The sequence below is a fragment of the Gymnogyps californianus genome, chromosome 15, assembly GCF_018139145.2.
Source record: "Gymnogyps californianus isolate 813 chromosome 15, ASM1813914v2, whole genome shotgun sequence".
Taxonomy (NCBI): domain Eukaryota; kingdom Metazoa; phylum Chordata; class Aves; order Accipitriformes; family Cathartidae; genus Gymnogyps; species Gymnogyps californianus.
The window spans coordinates 2,966,775-2,990,985 of NC_059485.1; the positions used below are offsets into that span (position 1 = coordinate 2,966,775).

Sequence of the window (24,211 nt, forward strand, 5' to 3'; positions counted from 1 at the left end):
TCTCTGCCAACTGCAGCTATCCGTACCCACCGCTAACGATCAGGGGCTTAACGAAGCATGAGGCAGCTGGCTGCTCTCCAACCTGGCCTGCTCAGGAGGGAGAGGGACAAACCGCATCGATGTTTCTCGTGGTTGCAAGCCCAAATTTCTTTGCTCATTGCTGCCCCGGGGGTCTGCTCCTCCGATGTTGGGTTTGCAGGCAGCGCCGGGACCTCTGCAAGGGACAGGGGGTCTCTGCACCCCATCTGCTGCCTGCGAACAGGAGCATCCTCCCGGGGAGCCCCGCTGATGCTGGGGTGTCTCCAGGCTGTGAGAGCTGAGGTAGGAGAGCTTGGGGATGAGGGTGAAAAGGGGGGGACGACAAAGGGGCTAAAGCTTTTTGTCACCTCTCCAGGAGCTGCTCTCTGCGAGCCTTCTCTGCAGCTCTCGCTCCTCGTCGGGCTCATTTCTCATGTGTCAGAATAATGCTGTTTTGTTTGGGTTGCAAACACTGCAGGGGGAATTTTTAAAAAGCTTTCTTTTATTGCTGTGTGAAAAAAAAAATAAAAAGCAGCCCAATAACTTTTCTATTAATATCAAGCTTTGTAAGTCTTTTGTTTGGTTGGTTTGTTTACGAAATCTCTCATTTTGGATCTAAACTACTTGACAGTGTCCCTTTGAATATGTGTTAAAATAGATCACAGTTTCGTTCCACGCGTTTTGGGGAGGATATGAAGCAATTTCACTTGTCAGCCATCAGCGGGAGATGGATGGGGCCATTCCCCGACCGGTCGCCGTCCAAGGAGGGGGAGCGGAGCGGCGCTCGGGAGGAGCCGTGCCGCCTCTCGGCTTCGCTCCCCTCCTCTCGGTGCTTGATGGTGCTTAGTGGGGAGGATCTGACTGGGATGATAGGTTTTAAATGAAAAAATAATGCAAAAAGAAGAGCCTTGTTGGGGACCCAGATGATTTATGCACTGACCGAACTCCTTGCGTGCCACACTGCCTGCGTCTGTCTGAAGGGCTCTCTAGCCAGCATAGATATTTGAGGATTGCAGTGCAGGGCTGAGTAAAGGGGAAAGGAAAGCCCATCTCTGGCAGCATCCTTACCATGGGCTCCCTAGCCCATCCTGCTCGAGGCTGGCTGGACCATGCCAATGGGAGGGAAGGATCAGGCCCTCGATGGGACGTGCACCCATGGGGGGAAACGTGAGCATCACTTTTTGCTCACTGCTTTCAGCTGGGCTTTTGTGGAGCTGCTTTCCAGATGCAGACCTGACCCCCCAATACTGTGAGCCCCCCCAGGGTGCCATCACAGCCCCGGTGCTTGGCGCTTCCTCCCCACCTGTAGCTCCGAGATAGGTGGGAGATAGACTTGGCTCGTTCGGCATCTGCTGTCACCCAACCAGCTGTCCTAGCTGGCCGTGCCAGCACAGCCTGGCTTTTGCAAGCCAGAAAAAGATAACTCTGAGATAATGCAGCAATGCATCGCCCTTCCTTCAGGATGCAGCTGCAGCCCCGGGCCGACTCGATTCTCCGGATTTCCCCCACCCCATCCTGCACCATTCCCTCAGGGTCTGCTTCTCCTTCCCTCTGCCTTTGCCTCTGTCTCTCCTGACCCTCTTGCTTCGTTAGCAGTGGAGGTGTTAATCAGCATTACGGTAATGAGGTGCCTGGGTAAAGAGTCTACTCAGCAGTGCTGCCAGTGTCGGGGTGCAAAGGACTCGTGCTCCCCAAACCGGGTGCACCACGCTCCTCCCTGTGGTGCTGAGCGGCACAGAGAGTCATTAGCAAAGGCAATACCAGGCTCTGCTCATCAACGCAGGCGGTTAAAAAAAAAAGAAAAAAAGCCCCAAAAACTGAATCCACAAAACTGAAACTACTTTGCACCAAAATTTAAAAAAAAAAAAAAAAAAGTAATAATTTGAGGCTGCAGAAAAACCTAGCTCTCCATCAAAGCTCGGCTAGGCAGATGGGTGGTGGAGGTCTGGGTTAGAGACTGCATGCGCGAAGCTTGTGTGGCCTGAAAATCTGCTGAGAATTGGCTCACGTTCCCTCAGTTTGAAAGGGATGGCCAGCACTCGTTCTTTTTTTCTGTCATCTGCATCTTGAGATCCACTGTTTATTTATTTTGATAATATTCCAGTTGGAGGCAGAAGCAAGAGATAGCAGAGGCTAGCAGAGAGAAAAATTAAGGCTGTTAGGGGCTTTTCCCGGCTTGCGAGAGCCTGGCCGTGCTGGCGTGGCCGGCTAGGACAGCTGTTAGGGTCACAGCTGGCTGCAGACGGCTGCAAAGTCACTTCCAGGGACCTTTGCCCCTTCCCATTGCTGCATTCTCATCCCAGAGCCGCTGGGCATCCCCTTGCCATGGCCCTGTGGTCCCCACTGCAGGATTTCAGTCCCTGGCTGGGTGGGAGCAAGCATCTGGAGGACTGTGCACAAAGAGATTGGTTGAGGCTCCCAGGATTTAGCTTGTTGGCCTTTGCACTTGAGCAGAATTACCATTTTCAGCATTTTTCTAGCATGGTCCAGTTGTCAGGCATGGAGCGGTAAGTCCTGCTCTCACCAGGATGCTGGCACAGCACCCAGTCTTGATCCCTAGCAAAGGTGGGGTTCAGACGCTGCGTTGCTTTTATTATGCTGGAGACTGGCTTGTCTTCGGGGCAGACAAAAAATCTGCAGAGGTGCCTGGAAATCAGCTTCTAACCTAGAGATTCACTCGCATGACCAGACTCTTTCTGCAAGGAAAAAAGGAGTTGATATTTCCAACGCAGCCACCGCGGCTGGGTAAAATGTGTTTTCTGGCTCCCTAGTTTTTCCATCAGTCAGAGCAATAGCGCGATCCGAGCCAGAGTCAGCACGACCTGGTGAAAGACAGCCACTTGTTCCTGCATCATCTGGCGTTTTTAGGCACCCCTCATGGGAGCATCGAATAGGTCTGACCCCAGCTAGAGCCAGCCCTGGGGCCTTACAGTGCGTCCCATGTAGAGGGATCTGGGCACCACTGTGAGGATAATAACCAGGCGCTTGCACGTTGGTTTTGTCATGGCTGATGCAATGTATACATCACCATGGACCAGAATAACCAGATTTCTTCCTATCTCCCTCTTCCATCCCGTTTGCGATAGCTGGTCAGGAGAGAGGCACTGAAGAGGATCTTTCCCATTGAGCTTGGAGATGACCAGGGAGCCTTGCCAAAATGCTGGTAGCGAAACGTTTTCAGCGGAGCAGACTGTAGAGCAGAGGAATGGGGGAATCGACTTTTCATGTTGACGTGGTTACTAAATGCATACATGATCGATGAGTGCTGCATAGCTGGAGGTACCGGGACTGGAGGATCCACATCTGGAGGTGGATGCTCTATATCCCGTAACCTCAAGAAGTTTGTTATAAAATCATCACACTCCTCAGTTTTCTATATTAACATACCGTTCATCCATTCGAAACCTGCCAAAGCTCCGGGTTCAGCTCCAACAAGCTGTGCTGAAATACAGGGACCTGCAATGGCTAAAGCAGCCGGGACCGTGCCACTGCTGCCTGCAACGTGTGGCTTTGTCCCCCCGATTTCTGTAGCCGGTCCCCATGGGATAGCCCGCAGGGTCCCGGGAGGAGACTCGGGACTATTTCTCCCGTTTTTGGGTTAGGTGCATCTGGGATCGGTCGTTATCTCCGAAGTGCTGCATCCGAAATGTGTCTCATTTCCTTTGGCATTAAGGGCTGCATTTGTCATCCCGGCACAGACTACGGCTCAGATAAAAGGGAATAGAACTGGAGAGTTGTGCCAAGGAGGAAAAGCACATAGAGAGAATGAAAGAGCATTTGGGGTGAGATGCATGTAAATGCATTACTTATGCAAAGAAGCCATTAAAGATCGTGAGGCTCTCGGATGCCACAACAGCGAGGCTGGTAAGTCCCTGGATAGAAAAGCCACAAAGAACATCCTTGTGAAAGGAGGGGAATGTGTCTATATTTGCATTATAACTGTTAAACCGCAGGGAGAGCAGATGATGTGTCACAGCTCTCGGATGAATTTAGCCATCCAGAAACGCGTGTCCCCCTGTGTCAGCCCAAGAGAAGGGGTAAGGACCGATGCAGTCCTGGGAGTCACTGGGAAATGTTTGTGCAGGCATCCAAGCCTGCATCAGGGACAAACATGGCTTGTTTACTGGGAACGAGCCCTCAGGCAGGATTTCCAGTTGGTTTTGCTCCAGGCCAGCACCTCCCTAGCAGAGTCCTTTTCTTGGTGATGTTGCGGTGTTTCTGGCCGAAGGTTTCGTAGCGCAGAGCGGACCACTCAAAGGCATCTGAGCTGCGTGGCATCCCCAGGACGCAGCGGTTCAGGTTCAGCTCCCTTTTGGGGCAAAGGTTCGGGTTTCAGCTGCTCTGTTATTTCTCTGGCGTTCGTTCAAGCTTGCTTAGGTGCCAATGGGATGTGTCCAGTCCTTACCATTCACCTGCTAATCCAGGACAGCAAAGCAGAGAGAAAGCACTGAAGCATCCAGCCAAACCCAAGTTTGTCAGAGGAAACCTAACCCTACAACGTAAATGCTACTATAGCTATATGAGGGTTGGGGAGGGTTCAGAGAGGAAGGTTAACTCCAAAGTCCCTCAAGCCACACTGTGACGCTTCCATGACCAGCAGCATCCTGCACTGGGATGCTGCGATGTGTCTCCTCTGGCACCGTAATGTACCCGACTGCGCAGGGACCCTGCGCTGCTGCATGGCGTCCCCATCACCTGCCTAAGCCCAGAGCACTTCCCGTGACAAAGCAGGTCACTCAGTCATTAAGGTCCTTTGCCTCCTGAGATTATTGTAATTTGGGGAGTTATTACATTGCAAACGTGGGGCACGGAGTTATTTAAAGCAGTAAGTAGAAAATCACTAGCTGATAATGCAGCTCAGTTTAAATTTGGGCTCATTTAAATGTCAGTCTAAACTGCCCCTTGAATCAAAGCTGCTTAAATTATTCTGAAAAATAATTGCCTCTATTCATCAGAAGAATGTGCCATGGATCCAAGTATAACATGAAGTGTTTGATTGGGGATTTTATTTTATTTCCCCCCCTTTTTTTTCAATATTGCAGTCAGAAAAAAACAACCCTCTTAGCTCTCCCAGTAATACTCTCTTTTAACAGAGCAGGTCAATCCATCACATTGCAGTACTGAGATAGGTAAGTTTTATCTGTCAGTGATGGATGTTGCTGCTTATGCAAATCTATCACGAGACCCTGGCTGCAAAAGCGCCCTGGCTCTTTGGGAATAGGACTTCAGTTTCCCGCAGCTGAATTAAAATATGCAGCTGTCCTGACTGAGAAGAGTAAGCGTGGAGGTTGTCTTGGGGCAGACCTTGGGGACTTTCAGTGTCAGCACGGTCATTCCTAAACTCAGTGTTGTAGCAGATTCATCTCTTGGGTACTGAGGATGAGCAGGCAGTGAATGGATAGTGATGGAAGGCACCACGATCCCATCTGCTTATAATGACTGCAATTATTATCGTCCTTTATTTTTGCCATTTGTCGCCTCGGTTAGCTCCACGCACACCCAGGTCTGTGGGCAGCTCAGCTCAGGATCCACCGGGAGCTCAGCAAGCCCCGAGGGCTCGGCTGTGGCTCCTCTCCGGGGCAGGGACCCGTCTGGCAGAGCTGCTCCTGTGCCAAGGCTGTTTGCATCCCAGAGAGAGGGAAGACCCAGGTAAACCCAGTGCCGTGAGGTTGGCTGAACCACTGCAAACGCCCGGCTGTGCTCTTTTACTCGCTCAAAATTGGACTGAACCTCTTTCATTTTGGATGCATTGAGGCATTTGGCAGAGGCTGAAAGCCTTCCCAAGGCCGGTTACAGCTGTCCAGAGCCTGCGCAGAGACCGATCGAGTGGAGATAACTTTGCTGACTGAGCTCAAGCATGAGTGGAGAGTTACAGTAAAAACATCTGAACATCATCAGTTAGGTTAAAAGGGCATTTCTTGCGTGGATCAGCCACGCTTCTTGGACCTATTTGTCTTCTCCAGTGCAGCACATGGCGGGAGCAGATGTTATAGACAATAAGTCAGAAACATTTTGCCGTTTTGAAACCACTCTCCAAGCCCTGAGTTGGCGATGCTGCCGTCTGCCAGCTCCTCAAGTGGGTTACCCTTTCCTCAGCCCCCGTGCACTAAAGGCAGTGCCAGACAGTGGCTGCGTTTCCTTTTCACTCAATTGCAGTTGCGAAATGTTTTCTCTCCTCTACTTCCCGAGTAACCCCGGGAAGGATGATTAGAAATGTCATGGCATACATCCATCCAGGACCCATATGCGTGCCAGGAGCTGGCCCTTGAACGGCTCCGCTGGGCTGGCCGGGCAGGCGGTGGGTGCCCGTGCCCTGCACCTTCCCTGAGAGCAGCTGGAAACTGTCCGTGGGGAGCACAGGGGCGGCAGGCGCTGGTTGGGGTGGATTTTGTGCCCAGGTAAAGTGCAAAGGCGGAGAGAGCATCCAGGCAGCCCCTGCCCACGGCAGCCCTGAAGAGCAAGAGCCGCAGCAGCAGTGGGACCAAATCCAGAAGGTGTCAGAGCTCTGGACTGTGATGAAATTAGTTTCTTCCTCTAAACAAACTTCATGCCCCGTGTGCATCCCTGATTTTTACCTTTGTATTAGCATTTCCCAATTACTCAATGCTTTCGGGCTGGATGACATTTGGTATTGCTGTTTATTGACCCTGGGGTCCGCGGCATTGACATTATTGCTACCAAGTGACATTTACATGGACACCGACGTCACATTGATATTGATAATGGCAGCCAAGTTTATGACACAGCATTAACTATGTGAGGCAAGAAGGGCAGCTTCTGTTATTGATGCTGATACTGTTGAAAAAAAAACCCCAGCCAGTCTTAGCTTCGATTGACCAAATTTCTGGCAAACCCGTTGCTGGGCCATGAGAGCTGGTCTTGCCGAGCAGCCGGGGCTCGGGGACCTGCCGGGTGGCAATCCCGGCTGCAAACACAGGGGAGCCAGCCCAGCCACTCTTGCTGCCTCTGTTCGTATCAGATCCTCCTGCCTCGATGTTGACAGAATTGATTTTCGTGGTGCAATAGCAGAGGAACCAGGTTTGTTCTGGTGTGCCAGAGCTGTTTGCTGCTCGTTCGTGGTGTTTGCTTGGTGACTCATCCCATTCTGCCCCGGCTCGTGGGCAGCAGGACTCTGCTGTGGTGGTGAGCCCTCGGCTCGATCCCTGGGCTGGATCACAGTTCCTCCCCGTACCATGCTTGTCCTTTGCTCATCCTATCCCGTAGACCATTTGCTTCATCATTATTGTTGTTGTTATTATTATTATTATTATTATTATTATTATTATTATTATTCCCTCTATGCAAAGAGTGTTTTGGCTTTATCCAAAAGCCTGTGAAGTTCAGCCCGAAGCAGCTCAGCAGCCAGTGGCCAGATCCCATCAGAGGATGAGGATGAAACCGTGCACCAAAAATGCTGGATCTTCAGGCAGCTGGCGTCAGGGCAGGTTTCGAGGGTGTCGCTAGTTAAATCACCCGTGGGGTGAGAGCCAGGCAAGGAATGGCAGGGCAGGAATCGGAGCAGTGTTGCTAAAGCACAACATCCCTTCTCAGCTGTTAAATACTTCATTTGCGGCTGGGGGGAGAGCCCCAGCGCTTGTATAATTCATGCCCCGAGTTTCTGCCTCGTTTGCTGTCGGAGCAATCATTTCTTTTAATGGTGGCTGGTTCTCCTGCCCGGCACAGACACCGGCCACGCAGGGAACTGCTGCGAGCATGGCTGGAAATGGGCAGAGATGGGGCAAATCCAAGCCAAGAAATCCCCCGCCCAGTCGTTGTCTTCTCAGGGCTGATCTCGTTTGACCGCAAATATTTAGAAATCCCAGCTAAATGCTATGGGGCACATTGAATTTAAAAAGGCAACAAAATTTTAATGCGAGTGACCCGATTTTAACATGAAACACCCAAGTGGAGGGAGATTAGATCAAGCTGATGGAAACGTCCCTCTCTCTGGGTGCAGTTTGGCTTGTTAAAACAGGGATCAATGCTGGTAATAAATGAAATATTTAAGACTTTTGAAACCACCCCAGGCTACTCTGACGCTTTGACGAGATCGATCCTGGCTGCGGGCTGCTGGGGTGAGGTCGCCTCTCTGCTGGGTGTCACCGCATCTCGGCCGGGACCCCAGTGGCAAAATCAGCTGGGGCTGGGGCTGGGGCTGGTTTATGGAGGAGAGACGTGGCTGAAATGCAGCAGATCAGGTTTTTTTAAAAACTTGACCCTTTTTTTAAAAAAGTTGGACCCAGTGCAGCTGAATTGTCATAGAAACAAGAAAAAAACCTCTGTGGCTGCTCTCTCCCTTGCAAACACCAACCCTGAAAGCCATGATGGGATACTAATGGTGGGTAAAACACCTGAAGCATCTAAGGTAGGGCAGAATAACACAGTTTTTCTCTTTCCTGAGAATCAGGTTAAAAATTCTCACCGAAATTATTGCAGTATGGGGCATCTCAGCACAAAGTGAGTATCGGGGAGCCTACGCTGGGGAAATGTGGGCTCTTTCCTAGGGCAGGCACGGTAGCATTGGGGTCACTGGTCCCTCGGGAGGTTTTTCTTGTCCTCTTACCATCTAAAGGCCAGTTCACGCTATCCCCAGGGTTACTGGGGCGCGTTGCATCTTTAGTCCCGTGCAGCTCTGTCTGTAGCTGAAGTGAAGGACAGAGGAAAGAAAAAGTACAGCTATTTCTCTTCCAGCATCTTTTATCTTTTGGCCTTTTGTTTGCCCTTGGAAACCTGGAGAAGCGTTTGGGTTTGGATGAGGTCGGAGCGAGGCGTCCGCCCGCCGCGCGGCATCTGCCTGCGTAGCTGCACGGAGGTTTGCGATCCCCGTTTGAAGGGGATCTGCAGCGGGTAGGAGAGTCCTGTACCTGCTGCGAGAGCGTTACTCGGAACGGTTGATCCGATAATCCCTAGAGTGAGATCCGCATACCCACAAGTGTTATTTTCATGGGAAATACTAGCTATCATCCTGCTAATGCAAACACAGCCCGAGGTCCTGCTGTCCCTGCTTGGACGATGCCGGTTATTCTGGCCTGGGAGGTGGCTCAGGGGGCTCAGGGTGGGGTGCGATTTCTGCCTGACACCCACCCCGATTTGGGTGACTCACGCGGGGCTGTATTTTGTCTCCTTTGGCTTGTACCGAACTGCGTGGGTGCAAATTGGGCTTGCGAGCAGGAGAGCTGGCCCTCGCAAACCATCCCTCCAATCTCTTTCTCTGCTGATATTTCCCATCTGTAAAAGGGGATTTTTCTTACCCACCACACAGCGCTTCTGCAAAGTTTAATTTATTTGCTTGCTTTTTCTTGTAAAGCACTTTTCCCCTGGCTGGATAGATGAGGCAGAGAAGACAAAGTCATCCTCTTTATTTTCAGGATTCCAGCTGAGTTTGGCTTCCCAAGGGTTGCACTTCTGAGACAGCAAGTTGGTGGAGCAATTTAGCTGAGTGCAGGCTGGGAATGGGATGCATTTTGCTAGGGGCACGTGTAGGGAAAAGGCAAATGTGATGCAAAGGTGATGTGTTTCCAGGGGAATTGCAGCCCTGGAGCAGCTTCATCTTTGCACTGACCTTCCTCAGAAGGGGATGCTGCGATGTTTGTCACCTGCGTGGTCCCCTGCGGGTGACAGCTCCTACGCCTCCCTCAGCCCCGAGGGCACAGGGAAAGGCTGCTTCCCCTCCTCAGCCCATCTAATTCATCAGGATACTGGTGTAAATGGGAGAAGCCAGGCTTGGTCCAGACCTGCCAACACACCGGCTGCATGAGGCCGGTGGTATTTGCTCTGAACCCACCTCTGTGTCTCCCTGCGGGAAAAGCACGTTTGCATTTACCCACAGACAGAAAGCAAAAACCAGAAAGCAAAATAGACCCCAGAAGCGCTGCCCCATCGCTTCGTACGATGCATGAGCCGAGCCCAGCGAGGGCAGGACCGGTGGCAGGCGGATGGTGAACTGCATCTCCCCCATCCTCTCCCTGCAGCCCCCTCCAGCGTCGCCCACCACCAAGCGAAGCTGGCACAGGAGATACTTAGGGCTCAACCTCCTGCCTGGGGTTTACCCCCAGCAGCATCGTTTCGGGAAGCCAAGCTGCAGCCCCGAGTTGCCATGACACTGAGCCGCCCCCGAGGATGCGGCTGCGGCTTTCTGCCCTCCGTGACCCGTTTCCCGAGTATTTGGTGTCTCACCCACGCACCCATCTCTCTCAAGCAATTACCTGCTCTGATTGCTTACCCTTGCATGTCACTGCTTAGATAGGTGCTTATATGTATTTTAATCAAGTGAGTCACACAGGCGGAGGGGACTAGGCAAAACACTGTTTTTGTCCTTGTCTCCTTGCTGGGTAAATGATGGCTGGGAATTTAGTGAGCATGAAATGCTCTCATTTGGGTGGATTTAGTGGATTCGGTGGCTGAACGGGTTGTGATGTGCTTAGAGATCATTTGGGTTTATTTTGGGTGAAGTGGTAGGGACTTGATCTCTGGCCCTGGCCCCGAGATCTCTGTGCACTGTCAATCAGGAGTAGCGCCTTTGAATCACTGAGGGTTTTTATCGAGATATGTGGAAATGGCAGGAACAGAGGCTTTCCTGGATGGCCTGAACCCCCCGCTCAAGGGCTTCAGAGCAGTCACAGGCAAGAAAACTACGCTAACCCCGACTCCTCTGGCACGGTCCGGCCATGGGGTTCCAGCTGCAGAACTTTTTCCCAACATATAATAGAAATGAAAATTCAGAGGGCAGCTCCCGAGCCTGCCCGGCGCAGCACGGCTGTGCTGAAGTCCATTTATGTCACTTTAATTGATACAACCTTGTTTCCTCTTGGGGCATCTCGCAGCAGTTAAGGATGACACGGTAAATCCATTTGCTATCATCACTCTAGGCATTAACAGGCACTAATTTAACGCAGGCAGGGGAGGTGATGTTTCCAGGGTGATGCATGCCAGCGGGCTGACGTGGGGAGGTTTTCCTGTGGGTTTGGGCATAGCAATGGTTTGCGTTGCCTTGATTTCCCTGCTGAGCTTGTTTGGGAGGTACGAGATCCGCCGGGACAGGTTTGTGCTGGGGAGGCACGTGGCAGGGAAGAGCAACGGTAGTGATCGGGTTTTACGGATCCTTGTTTTACGCTCGGAAAGCCCCAAGAACAGGGGGGATTAGTGTTGCATCGACTGAGTCGCATCAGGAGGCAGCACGAGCACGTGCACCCCTCGAGGTGCTTTTATGCCTGTATCATCCTTTTAGTTTGAAGTTTAATCCCCAATAGCTGCGACTTGCTGCATCGCCTGTCTCGTAACAGCCTGAAGGCTGTGCCTAAGCACAGCCAAAGCTGTGAAAACAGGCAGGGAAAATGAAGCTGTCTGACAAATGACACATGACAAGGACTTGGAGTTAACTGCTTTTAAATTCATTATGGCTCCAAAAGATTGGCTTGAGCAAGGTGAATGATTTAAGATGCATAATAAGATGGATTTAGCCTCCTTTTACTGCCGGTGGATGATCTGTGAACAAGCTTTGATCTCTGCATTACAGTCATTACCAAGATTTGTCAGCAAGGGTGGGTAATTTGAGGACCACTGGCCATTTGCGGCGGTGGCTCGGTTGCACGCTAGCAACTTTTCCCTGGCAGGACAAATGCCAACTTCTCGGTGCTTTCAGAGCAGATACCTTCGGTGCAAATACCGTTTCCAGCTGCTCAGAGTGCCAAAACCAAAGAGGAGGCGTTCAAAGGGCACGGGGGCAACCTGGGCGCTGAACACAGCCGCTGTGCAGCAGGTCTCTGGGTTGCAGAGAGCTGTGCTTGTGCAAGGGTCTCGGGAGCTGCAGGAAGGTTTCTGCGTTGCCTGAGGACAAATATCACAACAGGGAAGTCTTCCAGGTTTGGGATACCCTGGCCGCAACACGTATGGCACATTTGGGAGGCCCAGGGCTGCAACCTGCCATGCTTCAGCCAAAAATCATCCAGCGAGGCCAGATCCAGGAGCTCTGCCCCAAAATCACCTCCCCGATCTCTGGCTGTGCAAGGCAAAGGGAATTATCCACATTTTGGGGGAGAAAGGCACATCCTGCAGCAGACCGCCAGAACAGCCTCTTGCTTAAGGTCCATTTGGGGCTGGTACCAGGTTGGAGTCCCGTTATGGTTATTTTATAGCAAACTAGTGGGATGCAATTATTCCAGTAACTCAGGCTAATCCTTTCTTAAACAAGAATTCTCTGCAGTCAGCCTCATCTCCAAAGACATGTGCCAACTTGGTGTCTTTCGGGCTGAAATATAGCTTCTGGTCTGCGTGTTTGTGGTGCTGTTGGGGAGGTATATATTTCTGAAGTGCAGCTGCCTCATTTTGTTTTACAATTCATAAGCAAACGAACCCGAATGATCCAGTGCAGTATGGGCACTAAAAATAGCTTTAATCAATCAACTTTTTAAAAATAAGAATGTTCCTTAAAATTATGCCAGCACCAGCCAGCGCTGCCTCTTGGGAATTTTATTCTGGCTCATTTTTCTTCCAGTTCTGTTCTTTCTTTTTCTTCCTTTTTATTTTTTTCCTGCTCCTATTTACCAAATATCATTGAGTTTGGACTGTTTTCTGTTACTTAGCATACAGGATGAGGTGGATATTGCAGACTTTTAAAGCTATTTTTGTCACTGGTGGCATGAAGGGATGGGAAGCGTTATTACTGTAACTTGCCGGTATTTGGGCAGCACCCCTAAATACTGGTAAAACAAGCACTAGGTACTTTTAATTCAATATTTCTACACTGGAGCAGCTTCCCACCCGTACCCAAACCTTTCAGGGTGGCCCATCCGTCAGTCAGAGGACATGGACACACAGATGCGGTGGCAGTGCCGTGGGGCTTGGTGGGACAAGGCAGCAGCTCTGCCCACCCCATACCCTGCTCTCCCCCCATCCCCATCACCTTTTCCTGCAAGTGCTTCGATGCTCCACAGCTTTGCAGGAGCCCTGTTGCCATCTCATGCAGCGGCTGCTTTGCGGTCTGACCAAGCGGGTGGGCATCCTCGTGGTCTCGGGGTGTGCTGGACCACTCGGGTGGAGGACCGAACCCCTCTCCTGCCTCCCCAAGCTCTCCTCCTGCAGCCAGTTGCACTCTTGCCGCTGCCGGGGACAGATGCCGGGTTGGGCGGTTTACGAGCAGGTCCTCAGGTTTCCGACCAGCCTCGTTTATTTAAAGGCAAATACGGCTGTGATTTTGCAAAGGAGGAATTGCACGCCCGAGTCCTGCTGCTCTCTGATGAGCAGTACATACCCAGCTCACCAAGAGCGCTCTGAAAATCCCAGTCTCTCAGATGTGTGTGTGTATATATATATATGTGTGTGTGTGTGTGTATATTTAGTGCATTAGTCACATCTTAGACTATAAAAACTGAAACTTCAGTTGGCTGCTTCTTCTGTAAACATATGTTCTCCTTGTAACTATAACTTGGCTTTTATTGCTTTGTGTTATTCCTCAGCATCGTGTGCAGTACATACAGCTACGATAACAGTAATAATCACAATACTGCCAAATCCAAGCGTTTAAAATAATGGATTAAGTCTCCAAAATCCCCTGACTGGCTTAAAAATAATAAGATTATATGAAAATAGTAAGTGCCATGGTCTTGTCTTGCTGCTTTTCAGTTGCTGGGTGTCTAGGCTTTTGGCTCCTGCCTCTCTCCAACGTGGGCACTTAGAAATGAGGGTTGGGGTTGGGAACTTTTAAATGAAGCTGAGACTGATCCCTCTGAAGGACCTGGGAATTTGCAGCAGCATGTCCTTCATCACAAGGCATGGGATGAAAGCAAGGGAGTTTGCGACACAGCGGTAATAGAGTCCCGGCATTTTTTACTGTGTTTATTGCAGAAATATTTTTAGAATTAGAGTGACGGATGGTAGAGATTATCTCCCTGAAAATGGGGAGGCGCAGACTGGCTGAACTGCCTAGTGAAGGAGACTGGTTGCGTTATGGTACGCCTGAGCCTGACCTATACCCACGTCACTGGAGTTTTCTGTGCATTATTTGGAGTGGGGAAATGACTGATGCAAAGTGAACGAGACACAAACCAGGGTTGCAGGCATGGCAGTCTACTTTGTACCTATGCAATTTTAAAAGACATATCAAAAACCTAGCTTTCTAACAAGACAAGCAGTTTATTTCTCTTTCATTTTTATATTTAAGGCGGCCTTCAAATTTTTGAAAAAAATATTAGACTTTGACCTGCAGGCCAAGAAATCCCCTTATAGCATCGCACAAATGTGTAAGGACCTGAAAGTCTTCTAGAAACAGGAACTATCCACATTGTTTTGCTGGCTAAAATGCGTGAAACGGAGATCCAAGTTGCATCACTGCAGTTAATTTTACTTTTCTCTTTGGGCCAAGAATCAGAGGTTTATGGTGGGAAGGAGCTGGGGGATGCTGGGTTTGGGTTTGGCGGTTTTCAGTTCAGCAGAGTCATTCTTTTCTTCTGCCTGCGACCGTCCATGTCATGGTGTACAAACCATCTCCAGAGGAGATGGAGCCGTCAGGCCTGGCTGGGGCTGGTCTTACAGTTTAATTAGATCCGTGCCTAAACCGGTTGAACTAAACGGATGCAAAGTACAGCGTGAGCGCTGTGAGCTCAGTGAGGACGCAGCTTATTTCTGCTTTTGCTTAGGTTTGTTCTGTTGCCATAAACTCAAGGGAATTAAGTCTCTTCTGAAGTTAAATGTGAGGGTCTGGATGCCAGGGTGTTAAAGTTCTCCCTCTGGGTTTCATCCCTGCGACCCGTGGGCAGGTCTGTGTGCCACTGGCTGGAGGTGCGGTGGTGACACCAGGGTCTGCCCCATTCCTCTGCTCCTCGGTTTGGGGCCTGAGGTCAGCAATGCAAAAAATCACAAGTGCACTGCTTTAAAAAGGGAGAGAGGAAAAGACAAAGTTAAATCAGAGGCCAAATGCAAACTTGTCTTCAGGAAATGCTTGCTGCATTAAGAAAAATTGTTGATGCTATGAAATGCTGTACCATTGCAGGCGTCCTCGCTCCGCTCTGCATCCTAAGATGCAAAGCGACTCTGATGTCCCGTTCTGCTCTGGACCCACCAGACAGCAGTTTTAAAGACAATTTTTTTTCCCTGTGTTTATTAGCTGGATTCCTTAATTAATCGGTAATGTCCTTAGGAGATGAGAGTCTTGCTGTGCCACTGCCTCGGTGACAGAGGAGCCGTGTCGAACCCCACTGCCGGTGACAGGGGGCAGGGGCTGCTGACGGAGGCAGGAGGTGCCAGGAGCTCTCCCTCTGGGCAGGACACATGCACAGCTTCTACACAGCTTTATTTTGGGTTGCCTACTCCTCAAACACATCTCCTGGCACTGATACCAGTGGGTAGGTGATGTGGAGCCCACGAGTGGCCACCCAACCTCAGCTTTCTGCGTTTGGCTCCTGCCATTCAGTTTTACTGCTGGAAACACTCGAGCTTTTCTTGAGCAACTTCTTCAACACACTCTTGAATTCCCATCTCTCTTTTTAAATCAAGTCAAGGCCTTACCAGCTAAACTGGCACGGCAGAGGTCAGCAGGAAAAGCAGGTCTTGCCCTTGCTGAGGCATCTTCTGGCAACCAGAGCTCTTCATCCTCAAGCCACTGGTCTTTCCCTGCAGGTGATTTCAGTAAAAACCTGGGAAAAGCTGCTGGAGAGCATCAGCATCAGGAGCGCATCAGCATCGGCCGTTGCCCTAACAGCAGGTGGGGCCAACAACACGTTGGGCCAGAGCCTGGTTTCTGTGTTGCCACTTCTAAACTCAGGGCTAGATTTTAGTGTAAGAGACTGTGTCAATCCCGCAGCGCGGTGCTGTGCGGCCGGGAGCAGCCCCCCCTGAGGGCTCTGCCGCTCCCCAGCTCCTGCCCGAAGGGCATCCAGGGGATTTGAGCTGGGCCCAGACACACTCAAGATGTCGTTACCCTGGAATTTGTGGCAGAGGAAGAAATACTAAGCAAATCTTTTGCAATTATCTTTGCCTCCAGCAGTTAGTCTAGATCTCCCCTTAGCATCTTTTTCTTTTCAAATCTCCTGGTCGAGGAAGTTGGCTGCTTTTAAACTGGGTGGTGCTTCGGTGGCCTCGAGAGCAGCAGTTTCCATGGTAACTCAGAAGTACCTGGTTTTGCACAGTCATGGTTTTAGCGGGTTGCAGCCACCACTGCTGCCAGAGGACCAGGAGGATCCCGAGCCAGTCCCGTCCCAGCTCCGGCAGCGCGAAAGCCAGTGCCACTCGGGGCGTGAGCAGGAGCCCCGTATGGCTGAGTTTGGTGTTACCATCCCTCGCCTTCCTTGACCTCCTGGTTGCAAAAAAGCCGGGCAGGGTGTGCGGCAATGCTGCGGGATCACCCACGAGGCTGTTCTGTGCCGTGGGACTTCTGTCTCCAGCCATATCTTTGCTATTTGTGCTGGCACAAGCCCAGTGTTGGGCTGCTCTCAGGCTTTTTTCACCTTTTCCTCTCTCTTTTTCTCTTCTAGGTGTTTTGCCGTCATTATCAGAATGGGGTTTTTCTTTCTTGATGGGCATTTCGAACTGGCCCAGGCTCCATGGGAAGGATGCTGTGAAAAGGTGCCCTCTATAATCCCACCCTTCAAAGCAGCATCACCTCCCGCTGCCCAGGGGGTTTGCTTTGGGGCATCTCCACGTGGCTGCTGAAGGCTGGATGGCTTTGGAGGGGGCTCTGGAAAAGCAGCCGGCCAGGGGTTAAATCACAACTTTTCGGGCTCCTCCAGAGCCAGGAGCGAGGAAGGGGAGAGTGAACTGAAATTCCCTTGAATATCTGTGCACCGGAGAGAGGGAGGATTAGTTCCATTAGGGCAGAGCACTCGGGGTAATCCTGCTTTCGGATTAGGGATTTCACTGTCGTTAATCTGAAGTGGAAATAAATAGGGGAGGAGCTTAACGCCTTTGAGGGAGCCGCAGGCACAGGAGGAGAAGGTGGGCTGGAGTGGCTGAGCAGGAACAGGACCTTCCAGCTCAGAGCCCTCCAGCCGCATCCCCTCTGGAAGGGTTCGGGGATGAGGGGAGATGGGAGCATCCCCAGGAAATGTCTGAGCCCTGAGCAGGGCCTTCCTCCTCCCTCCTCCAGTCCATTCTCCGGCCAAAGCAAAACTGTTCCCTACAGTGAGTTTTCTTCCACCTTTTCAGCCTTTTCTTCAAAGGCAACACAAGTTTTCTTTTGTCTCTTTTCTTTCTACGTGCAGCAGCGTTGCTGCGTTCCATCTCGCAGCTCTGGCTGACCCTTGCTGACTACGCTGACAGCCTCTAAATGTCTGTGACCACAAAGCTAAGGGAGAGCCTTTCTTTTTTCTGTTAGAAAATTAAAACAACTCTTCTGGCGTCCTGAAAGACACCAAATTCGGCTTTGGTGTTAGATGGACAGGGGAGAGCGGTGGCTCTGCCTGTCTTTAAGGAATCAAGGCACTCATTTCAACTCCAGTGACAATTCTTCTCATGCAGGTGATTATTTATCCATAAAAACCACAATTAGATCATTTAGAAGAGAGAAGGAAAGAAGCTTTTTACAGATCTGATGAGCAGAGCGCCTGAACAAAGGTCTGGGATAGCTCAGCAGAATGGGGGCTTTACCCCGCAAACATCTTCAGCCTTAGGCTTCAGTCACTCCACTGAAATAAAAAATCAGGGGCAGATGCTGGATCCAGAGGGCAGGCAGGTTTTCTGCTCATAAAATTTTCTTTTTGAAATGTTTGTGATTTTGTATCATGATAAGAGTGATCTGAGCAGCAAAAGGCACCGGCCCAGAAGCCAGAAGAGCCCGGGGTGTGGGAGACCCCGGCATCCCTCAGGGTTTCCCGTACTCCTGAGGACTCCCTTCGGCAAAGGGCTCTGCCTCTGCCTTTCTGGGGACAGACTCTTCCATGTTTTATGCAAAAAAGTCTGTCTTAATTGAATGTTGCCATCAAAACTGGTCCACGCTGACGATTCACTTTTGACAAATCAGTGTTTTGTAATGGAAAACAAAATCTAATTCTTGATCGGTTCTGCTAGAAACAAGGGCTCAGGCAGTGGAGAGCGGGATGGAGAACAGGAACGCAACCAGCAGCCCTTGGTGAATGGTGGATTCAAAAGCCTTATCATCTTGTGGTGGGGAAAAGCCTAGGTTGTACACTTCCCCATTGCTGGAGCAGCAGGGGATGGAGCCGGCACGAGCCCAGGATCAGTGTCCCAGGGCAGGATGGAGGAGCAAGGTTGGAGCAACCACGTACAGGGCCAGTGTGCTCCCCTCCTCCAGGTGAAGCAGGAAACCTAATTCATCAGCATAGTTACACCTTTTTTAACAGCTCAAAATCCACATGCTTTTATTTTTTTACTTTAAAGGAAAAAAAAATATATCTGCAAGTATAATAAGTGAAATGAATGCAACTGCAGGCACTCGGGGAATAGTGCAGGAGCCCTGTTTACAGGGAGTTCCACATGAATCCCATCAAGCAATGCAAATATTGTAAGTAGGATATGGCCATGGGTTGGGCTTTGTTTGGGTCTGATGCGGGCTGTTTTCTCTATGGAGCAGGATTACCACTCTGTTTCTAATTAGGTGAAAGGGAAGGGGATCCAAATAGCCCTTAAAGATGTCAAAAATCAGAAAGAAGTCATTGAAGGGAGGGAGAAATTAAAATAAACTGACGTTGGTATTTCAGCGATGCCCAAGTCCTCAGGGACTGTGGCCAGGAGCTTTGCCTGCTCCAGCTCCTTCTGCATCGCTGGCGGGGTGACCGGGGGTTTTATTTCATTTGTTTATTTGATTTCATGCATTTCCATTTTAGACAAGTGGGTTTCCAAGTCTGATGTGTTTGGTCCCCAGCATGGGCTCCAAGATGTTCCTAGCTCTGAATTTTCAGATTAAAGCCCTCTCTAAAACAAGAATTGGGTTGAGTTCAGGTTTTAGGGAAGCTGCAGGACCTGACCCTGCTGATTTCTCTTTTTTCTTTTAATCTGGATAAATGAGAGCGTGTGCAAAAGTAGTTTGAGACTGCAGCCCTGCACTTGCCTAATCTTATGCTATGATAAATCTTACGCTGAACTGATAAAATGCCAGATAAAATACTTCTGAAAGCAGCAGGGATAAATATGGTAGGGTTTTTTTGTTCAGGTTTCCAAAGCAGGAGAATTGTTATTAGAAATAAGATCATGTCTATGTGCTTCTTTCTCTGTGATCCCTTGCTCACATACTCTTGTGTGTTTGAAAGCATAAAGGTTTATTCACACACAGATGTTTCCAATTATTTTCCTAAGAACAGTTCTCTCATTCATGCTTAATTTGTGAAACTCCTGTTTAGTTCCCCCAAATCTTTTCTTATTATTTTTAATAGTCATACCAGCAGCAGTAATCATAAGCTCTGGGCCTATTTTGCACTGATGCAAATCACCACTTACTACTTTGAAACTATTAATGTTAGTGCAGTTGAGCACTGGTGGGTCCTGTAAGAGAATATGGTCTTTTTTTTTTTGTTGGTGACTGGAGGCATCCAACCTTGAGCCCTTTCCTTCCCTTTCGAAGCCTGTGCTGTGCACCCTGGGTCCTGGTTTACATCCCGTATCCCAGTGTGCCGCCATCCTTGGCCCTACCAACTTGTGCCACCAGCTTGGCTTTGTTTTGCCTTCATTCTCGGTCATGATGTAGAGCTCAAAATGGACTCTATAGCTCCTTGAGACTTAGAAACCAGGTAGGAATGAGATAACCTGCATTCAGCACCCATTCCCATGACTCGAGATGGAAACAAGGAGAGCAACGTCACTGCTTGGAGCAAGGAACCGGGCACAAGCCGAGTTTCTGGTGGTGATGGTGCCTGAATTAATTCATCTGTTTTTGTCTTGCTTTCTTTAGCTTGGTAGTGAAAGAGTTAATGCTAGCAGACATGTGAGGTGATTCACTGCTAAAACTCTTTGAGATCTGGAGATGAAAGTTGCTGTGGGAGGAGGACAGAGGGGCTGTGCTCTCAGCTGCCCCTAGGCATGCATGAAGAACAGAAGAGGATGGAGGGGGGGGGGGACTTGAGATGGAAGGCGTAGCCGTGCACCTCCTTGCGCTTCTCTGGCTTTGCTGCTGCGTTGGAAATGAAAGGCATCCTTTGTCCCTTCATCTGAACAGGAGTACCCTTTCCAAGGCCCTTTCCTCAGTTTCCAAAAACTTCAAACCTTAGCAAATCTGGGATGTTTGGCAGTGTTTTCTTCCTTGCTGGTGCGAGGAGTGAAGGGGTTTTGACGTGTAAATAGCACGGTGCCTCAGCTTCCCCCCCTCCTGATGGCCGCTGAAGCCTATGCTCTCCTTAACACCCTCCTCTCACCTGGTTCGAGCACGTCAGCATGCTGGTCATCCTCCTGAACTGCGTCACCCTGGGCATGTTCCAGCCCTGCGAGGACGTGGAGTGCCAGTCGGAGCGGTGCACCATCCTGGAGGTAAGGATCCCATGCTGCCCCGCTTGCCTGGGTTGTGCGGGGTGCAGGGGGGTGGTCATCCTGGGAGCTGGGACCCCCATCTTGTCCCGTTTCCCCAGGATCCAGCCATGAAAGTCCTTCCCATAGGGATGGTTTTTCCAATAAGCCACACTTCGCCATGCAAAGCCTGTCCTCTGAGGAGACCTGCTGCCATGGCCCTAGGTGAGACCCAAAGGCTGACAGATTTGGACTTACCCCAGCAATATCCTTTCTCTACACATTTAATAAGGGTAGGGGGGCTCAAAACTGGGCATCCAGCTCCCACTGGAGGTGTTGAACACTTTTTAATTACAGGATGGCCACTGCCACAGGGAACCTCTTGCTCGCAGTCAGTCGGTTCCACCCCAGCCAGGTCACTGCCGGCATCACTTGGATTACTGCAGTCTGGTCTGTGCAATACGGCACCAATGACTTTGCCATTTCGTTCCCTTCTTCATGAACAAAAAAGCACGGGACGGGCCCGTGCCTGCTCTCCTCCGCAGCGGAGCCCACCAGCTGAAGTGCAGCATTGCCAAGTGCCAGGATAACTGACCTTTGGGAAATGCATACACGTACAAAGCTCACAGACCCTTGTTGGCCACCCCAAGCTTAGTGGGGCATCACGCTTGTCACTTCATCCCTCGCTGCGTCCTGGCAATCCCCTCGCTGCCATATGCCCGCAGGATTCGTTTTGGAAGCACATCCCGGCAGCATCTGGTGTGTGGGCTGCACCTTGGCGCTGGCCTTCCTGCAGCAACTCAGTTCTCAGGCTTGGAACCAACTTTCCTTGTTTCTAATGCATTACATCAACCTAGGCAGGGACTACCTACATGTGGTAGTGTAAAACAGGCTTGGTTCGTTCAAATCCCGCACAGATCTGCTGCTTTACTTCCCTTTGAGCGTTTCAGCCGTACGGGAAGGCCAGTGGGATCCTTCCAGCCAGCCTCTCCTGCCTCTTTCAAAGGTTGATCCAGAACTGCCTGCAAATGCCAGGGATAGCAGAGTTTATCACCAAACCCTCTTTCAACCCTAAAAGAGGATCTGTTAAAGGCAGAGCCAAGTAAACCAGATGAATTGAGAAGCCACTAGAGGTTTGTTAGGGAATGAGATCAATTTTGGAGAAACTGTTGCCACCAGAGGCATCCAGCGTAGGGATCGTCTCAGAGGGTCAGGCTCAGGGTTGGTGTCAAGTGGCACCCAGAGGTGGCCAGTCCATCTTCTTCACCAGAAAATGTCACGCTGCAGGCAGCTGTGGCTAAGCTCCCCCCAGAGAGCCCGTCAGAAAGTGTCCGATCTCTCCTGAAAGGTTACACTCCACATGCCTGCCATTTTTCTGCATGTATTCACCCACGTGAGACTTTGTTTGGACAGTGCCTGTCCCTGCCAAAATGTCCAGGCAGACAAAGGGAGTCCTGCCTGGATGAGGAGGTGTCATTATTGAATGCTCGTTATTTGCTTCCTTGTTTTCATAATTTAATCAGGTTGCGATCAGACGGCTTGCATGGTCTGTTCTCCCCGGAGTAGACATGCATACAGTCTGCAAGGAGCCCAGGCACTGAATTTGGTTTCTAATACCAGCTGAATGATTACAACATATTGAGTATATTTGCAAAAACCAAAGTATTATCCTGAAGGGTTTGCAGGCAGAAAAGGGCTGCAAGTAAAGCCATCGTTATCCCTCACCCTGTCACAGCTTGCAGGAGGGAATGGAAGCCAGAACATGAGGTAGAAAAGCCTGAAGTTCTTTATGGAGGCGTTTGGATGCCAGTTATTAAATGAACTGAAATAATGGAGCAAAACTTCTGTGTAGTTTATCAAGGGAAAGGTTGGTTGATAAAGGGAACAGCCAGAGAAGATGGTGCTCACATGCAGCCACGCAGAGGTACATGGATGCGCAGTGGGAACTTGGCTGCCATGTGGATGTTCTGTTAATTTGACCATTAATCCACTCAGACCTCAATATGGAAGTGCCAGAGCCACAATACCAAACAGCATGGTCATTAAGAGAGTGGTTTGGACAGCAGCAGTCATGTCTGTAGATCGAGAAGTTCCTGTGCTTTATCAAGTCTGTCATTCGAAACAACAAAGCCTCTGCATAAGATCTAAAAGCAATCTGTATCTCCTGATGTTCAAGTTTACAGGCAACATATAGAAGAGTATTTACAACAGAGTCCATTTCATGGTATCTTCAAGTATATCCACATTTCATGCATGTACCTGTAGTCACCAGGAAGGAGAAATCACAGCTGTCCAAGTCCCCACTACCCTACAGAAGTACTCTTTAAGTAAAGGCTGAGGCATGTTCTATAGGGCAGCACTGGATTAATTTGCACACCTTTATTTTCTCTTCTTGTTTTCCTGGTAATCTAAAACCCAAAATTTTGACTTTCATCAAGAAGCTCCTGTGCTTGGGCACACAGGCTTGCCGGCGGGATGCCCTGAGCCTCTGCACCACGAGGAACCGCTCCAGTCATTCCTCACATGCAGCAGAACTGCCCTCATAGTTACTGCTTCAGCCTCTGCTTGATGTGCCCATTCACTCCCAGCTGTGTCTGGGCCTGTGGGTAGGAACCTGGTCCCTTTGGGAATCCATGAAGGCATCAGAGGTGAAGCACATCCCCCTGTGTTAGATGGGACAAATTCTTTCTAGGAGGTATGAGCTGCCCAGTCTGGAAACGCAGCTTCCACTGCAAGTTGCTGAGAGCTCACAGACCCAACCACAAGCTGCTGTTGAATGCGTAAGGCTTTAACTGCCAAGAAAAATATCCAGCCTGTACAACAGTGATGTCCTCGTATCTTTGTCAGTAGATTAATAGAAGCTGCTAATGCTTCCCAGGCAGCGGACTGACCCAGGAGCTACGCTCAGGGGTTGCCATCACCCATCAGATATCACAGGTTTTATTTCTGAGTTCGGTAGGTGGCACTTTGGTACCAGTGCTTTGCCTTGCAGCGTCTGCCGCGGTATACAGAGTGCCTCTGTGGTGGGAGCGCTCCTGCCTCTGCTTTCTCTTGCCCTGATAAGAGAGCACAGCAGAACTGACTGTAATAATCTTTTACTGGTCTCCAGGCATTTGACGACTTCATTTTCGCTTTCTTTGCGGTGGAGATGGTCATCAAGATGGTGGCTCTGGGGATCTTCGGGCAGAAGTGTTACCTTGGAGATACGTGGAATCGCCTGGACTTCTTCATCGTGATGGCGGGGTCAGTAACAAAACCTCATAAATTTGCTCTTCGCGGTGAAAGCAAGAAAACCCCAGAGAGCCAAATCTGTAGGTTGTCCTGACTGGTTTTCATAATGTCTTGTGAAAGCTGCCGGGCTCAAGCCAAGGCAAAGTCTCATAAGTCTCATTTGGTTTCACCTCTGGCAACCACGCTGGATTATGGGGTGGGGTATGAATGTCAGGGCAAAAGCCATCGGGTTTTCAGTAGCAATCCTTTCACCAGTGTCATCGCTGTCAAATCAAGTGCATGCTGATCTAGTCCTTGCGATGGCCAGTATGTCCCAGTGCTCGCAGTTAAGACTGCTGTCTCCAGAACAGATGGAAAAAGCACACAGCAGCTCGGCTCCGCTCCTGCTACGTGACACTATTAGAGTGAGGCAGAGAGGCAGAAATCGGCCAAACAAGGAGAATCTAGCCCAAAAATCTGGTTCAGTAGGTTGAAATCCCAGTGGAAGAAGCTGGCCAGAAGCTGACCCAAATTACAAGTGCATGCAAATGCCTCCTGTACACTTCTCTTGGTTTACATTTTAATACCGTCTCCCACAGCT

The 24,211-nt window shown here is 50.1% G+C and overlaps 1 protein-coding gene across 1 annotated transcript in view; it reads left to right on the top strand.

Moving 5' to 3' along the window:
• CACNA1H (calcium voltage-gated channel subunit alpha1 H) overlaps positions 1-24,211 on the top strand; it is a 255,626-nt gene that overhangs the window by 109,228 nt on the left and 122,187 nt on the right. The window contains exons 2-3 of the mRNA XM_050906346.1: positions 20,313-20,424; positions 23,510-23,643. Of these exons, the coding sequence (XP_050762303.1) occupies positions 20,313-20,424; positions 23,510-23,643 (246 nt within the window). The remainder of the gene's footprint in view (positions 1-20,312; positions 20,425-23,509; positions 23,644-24,211) is intronic.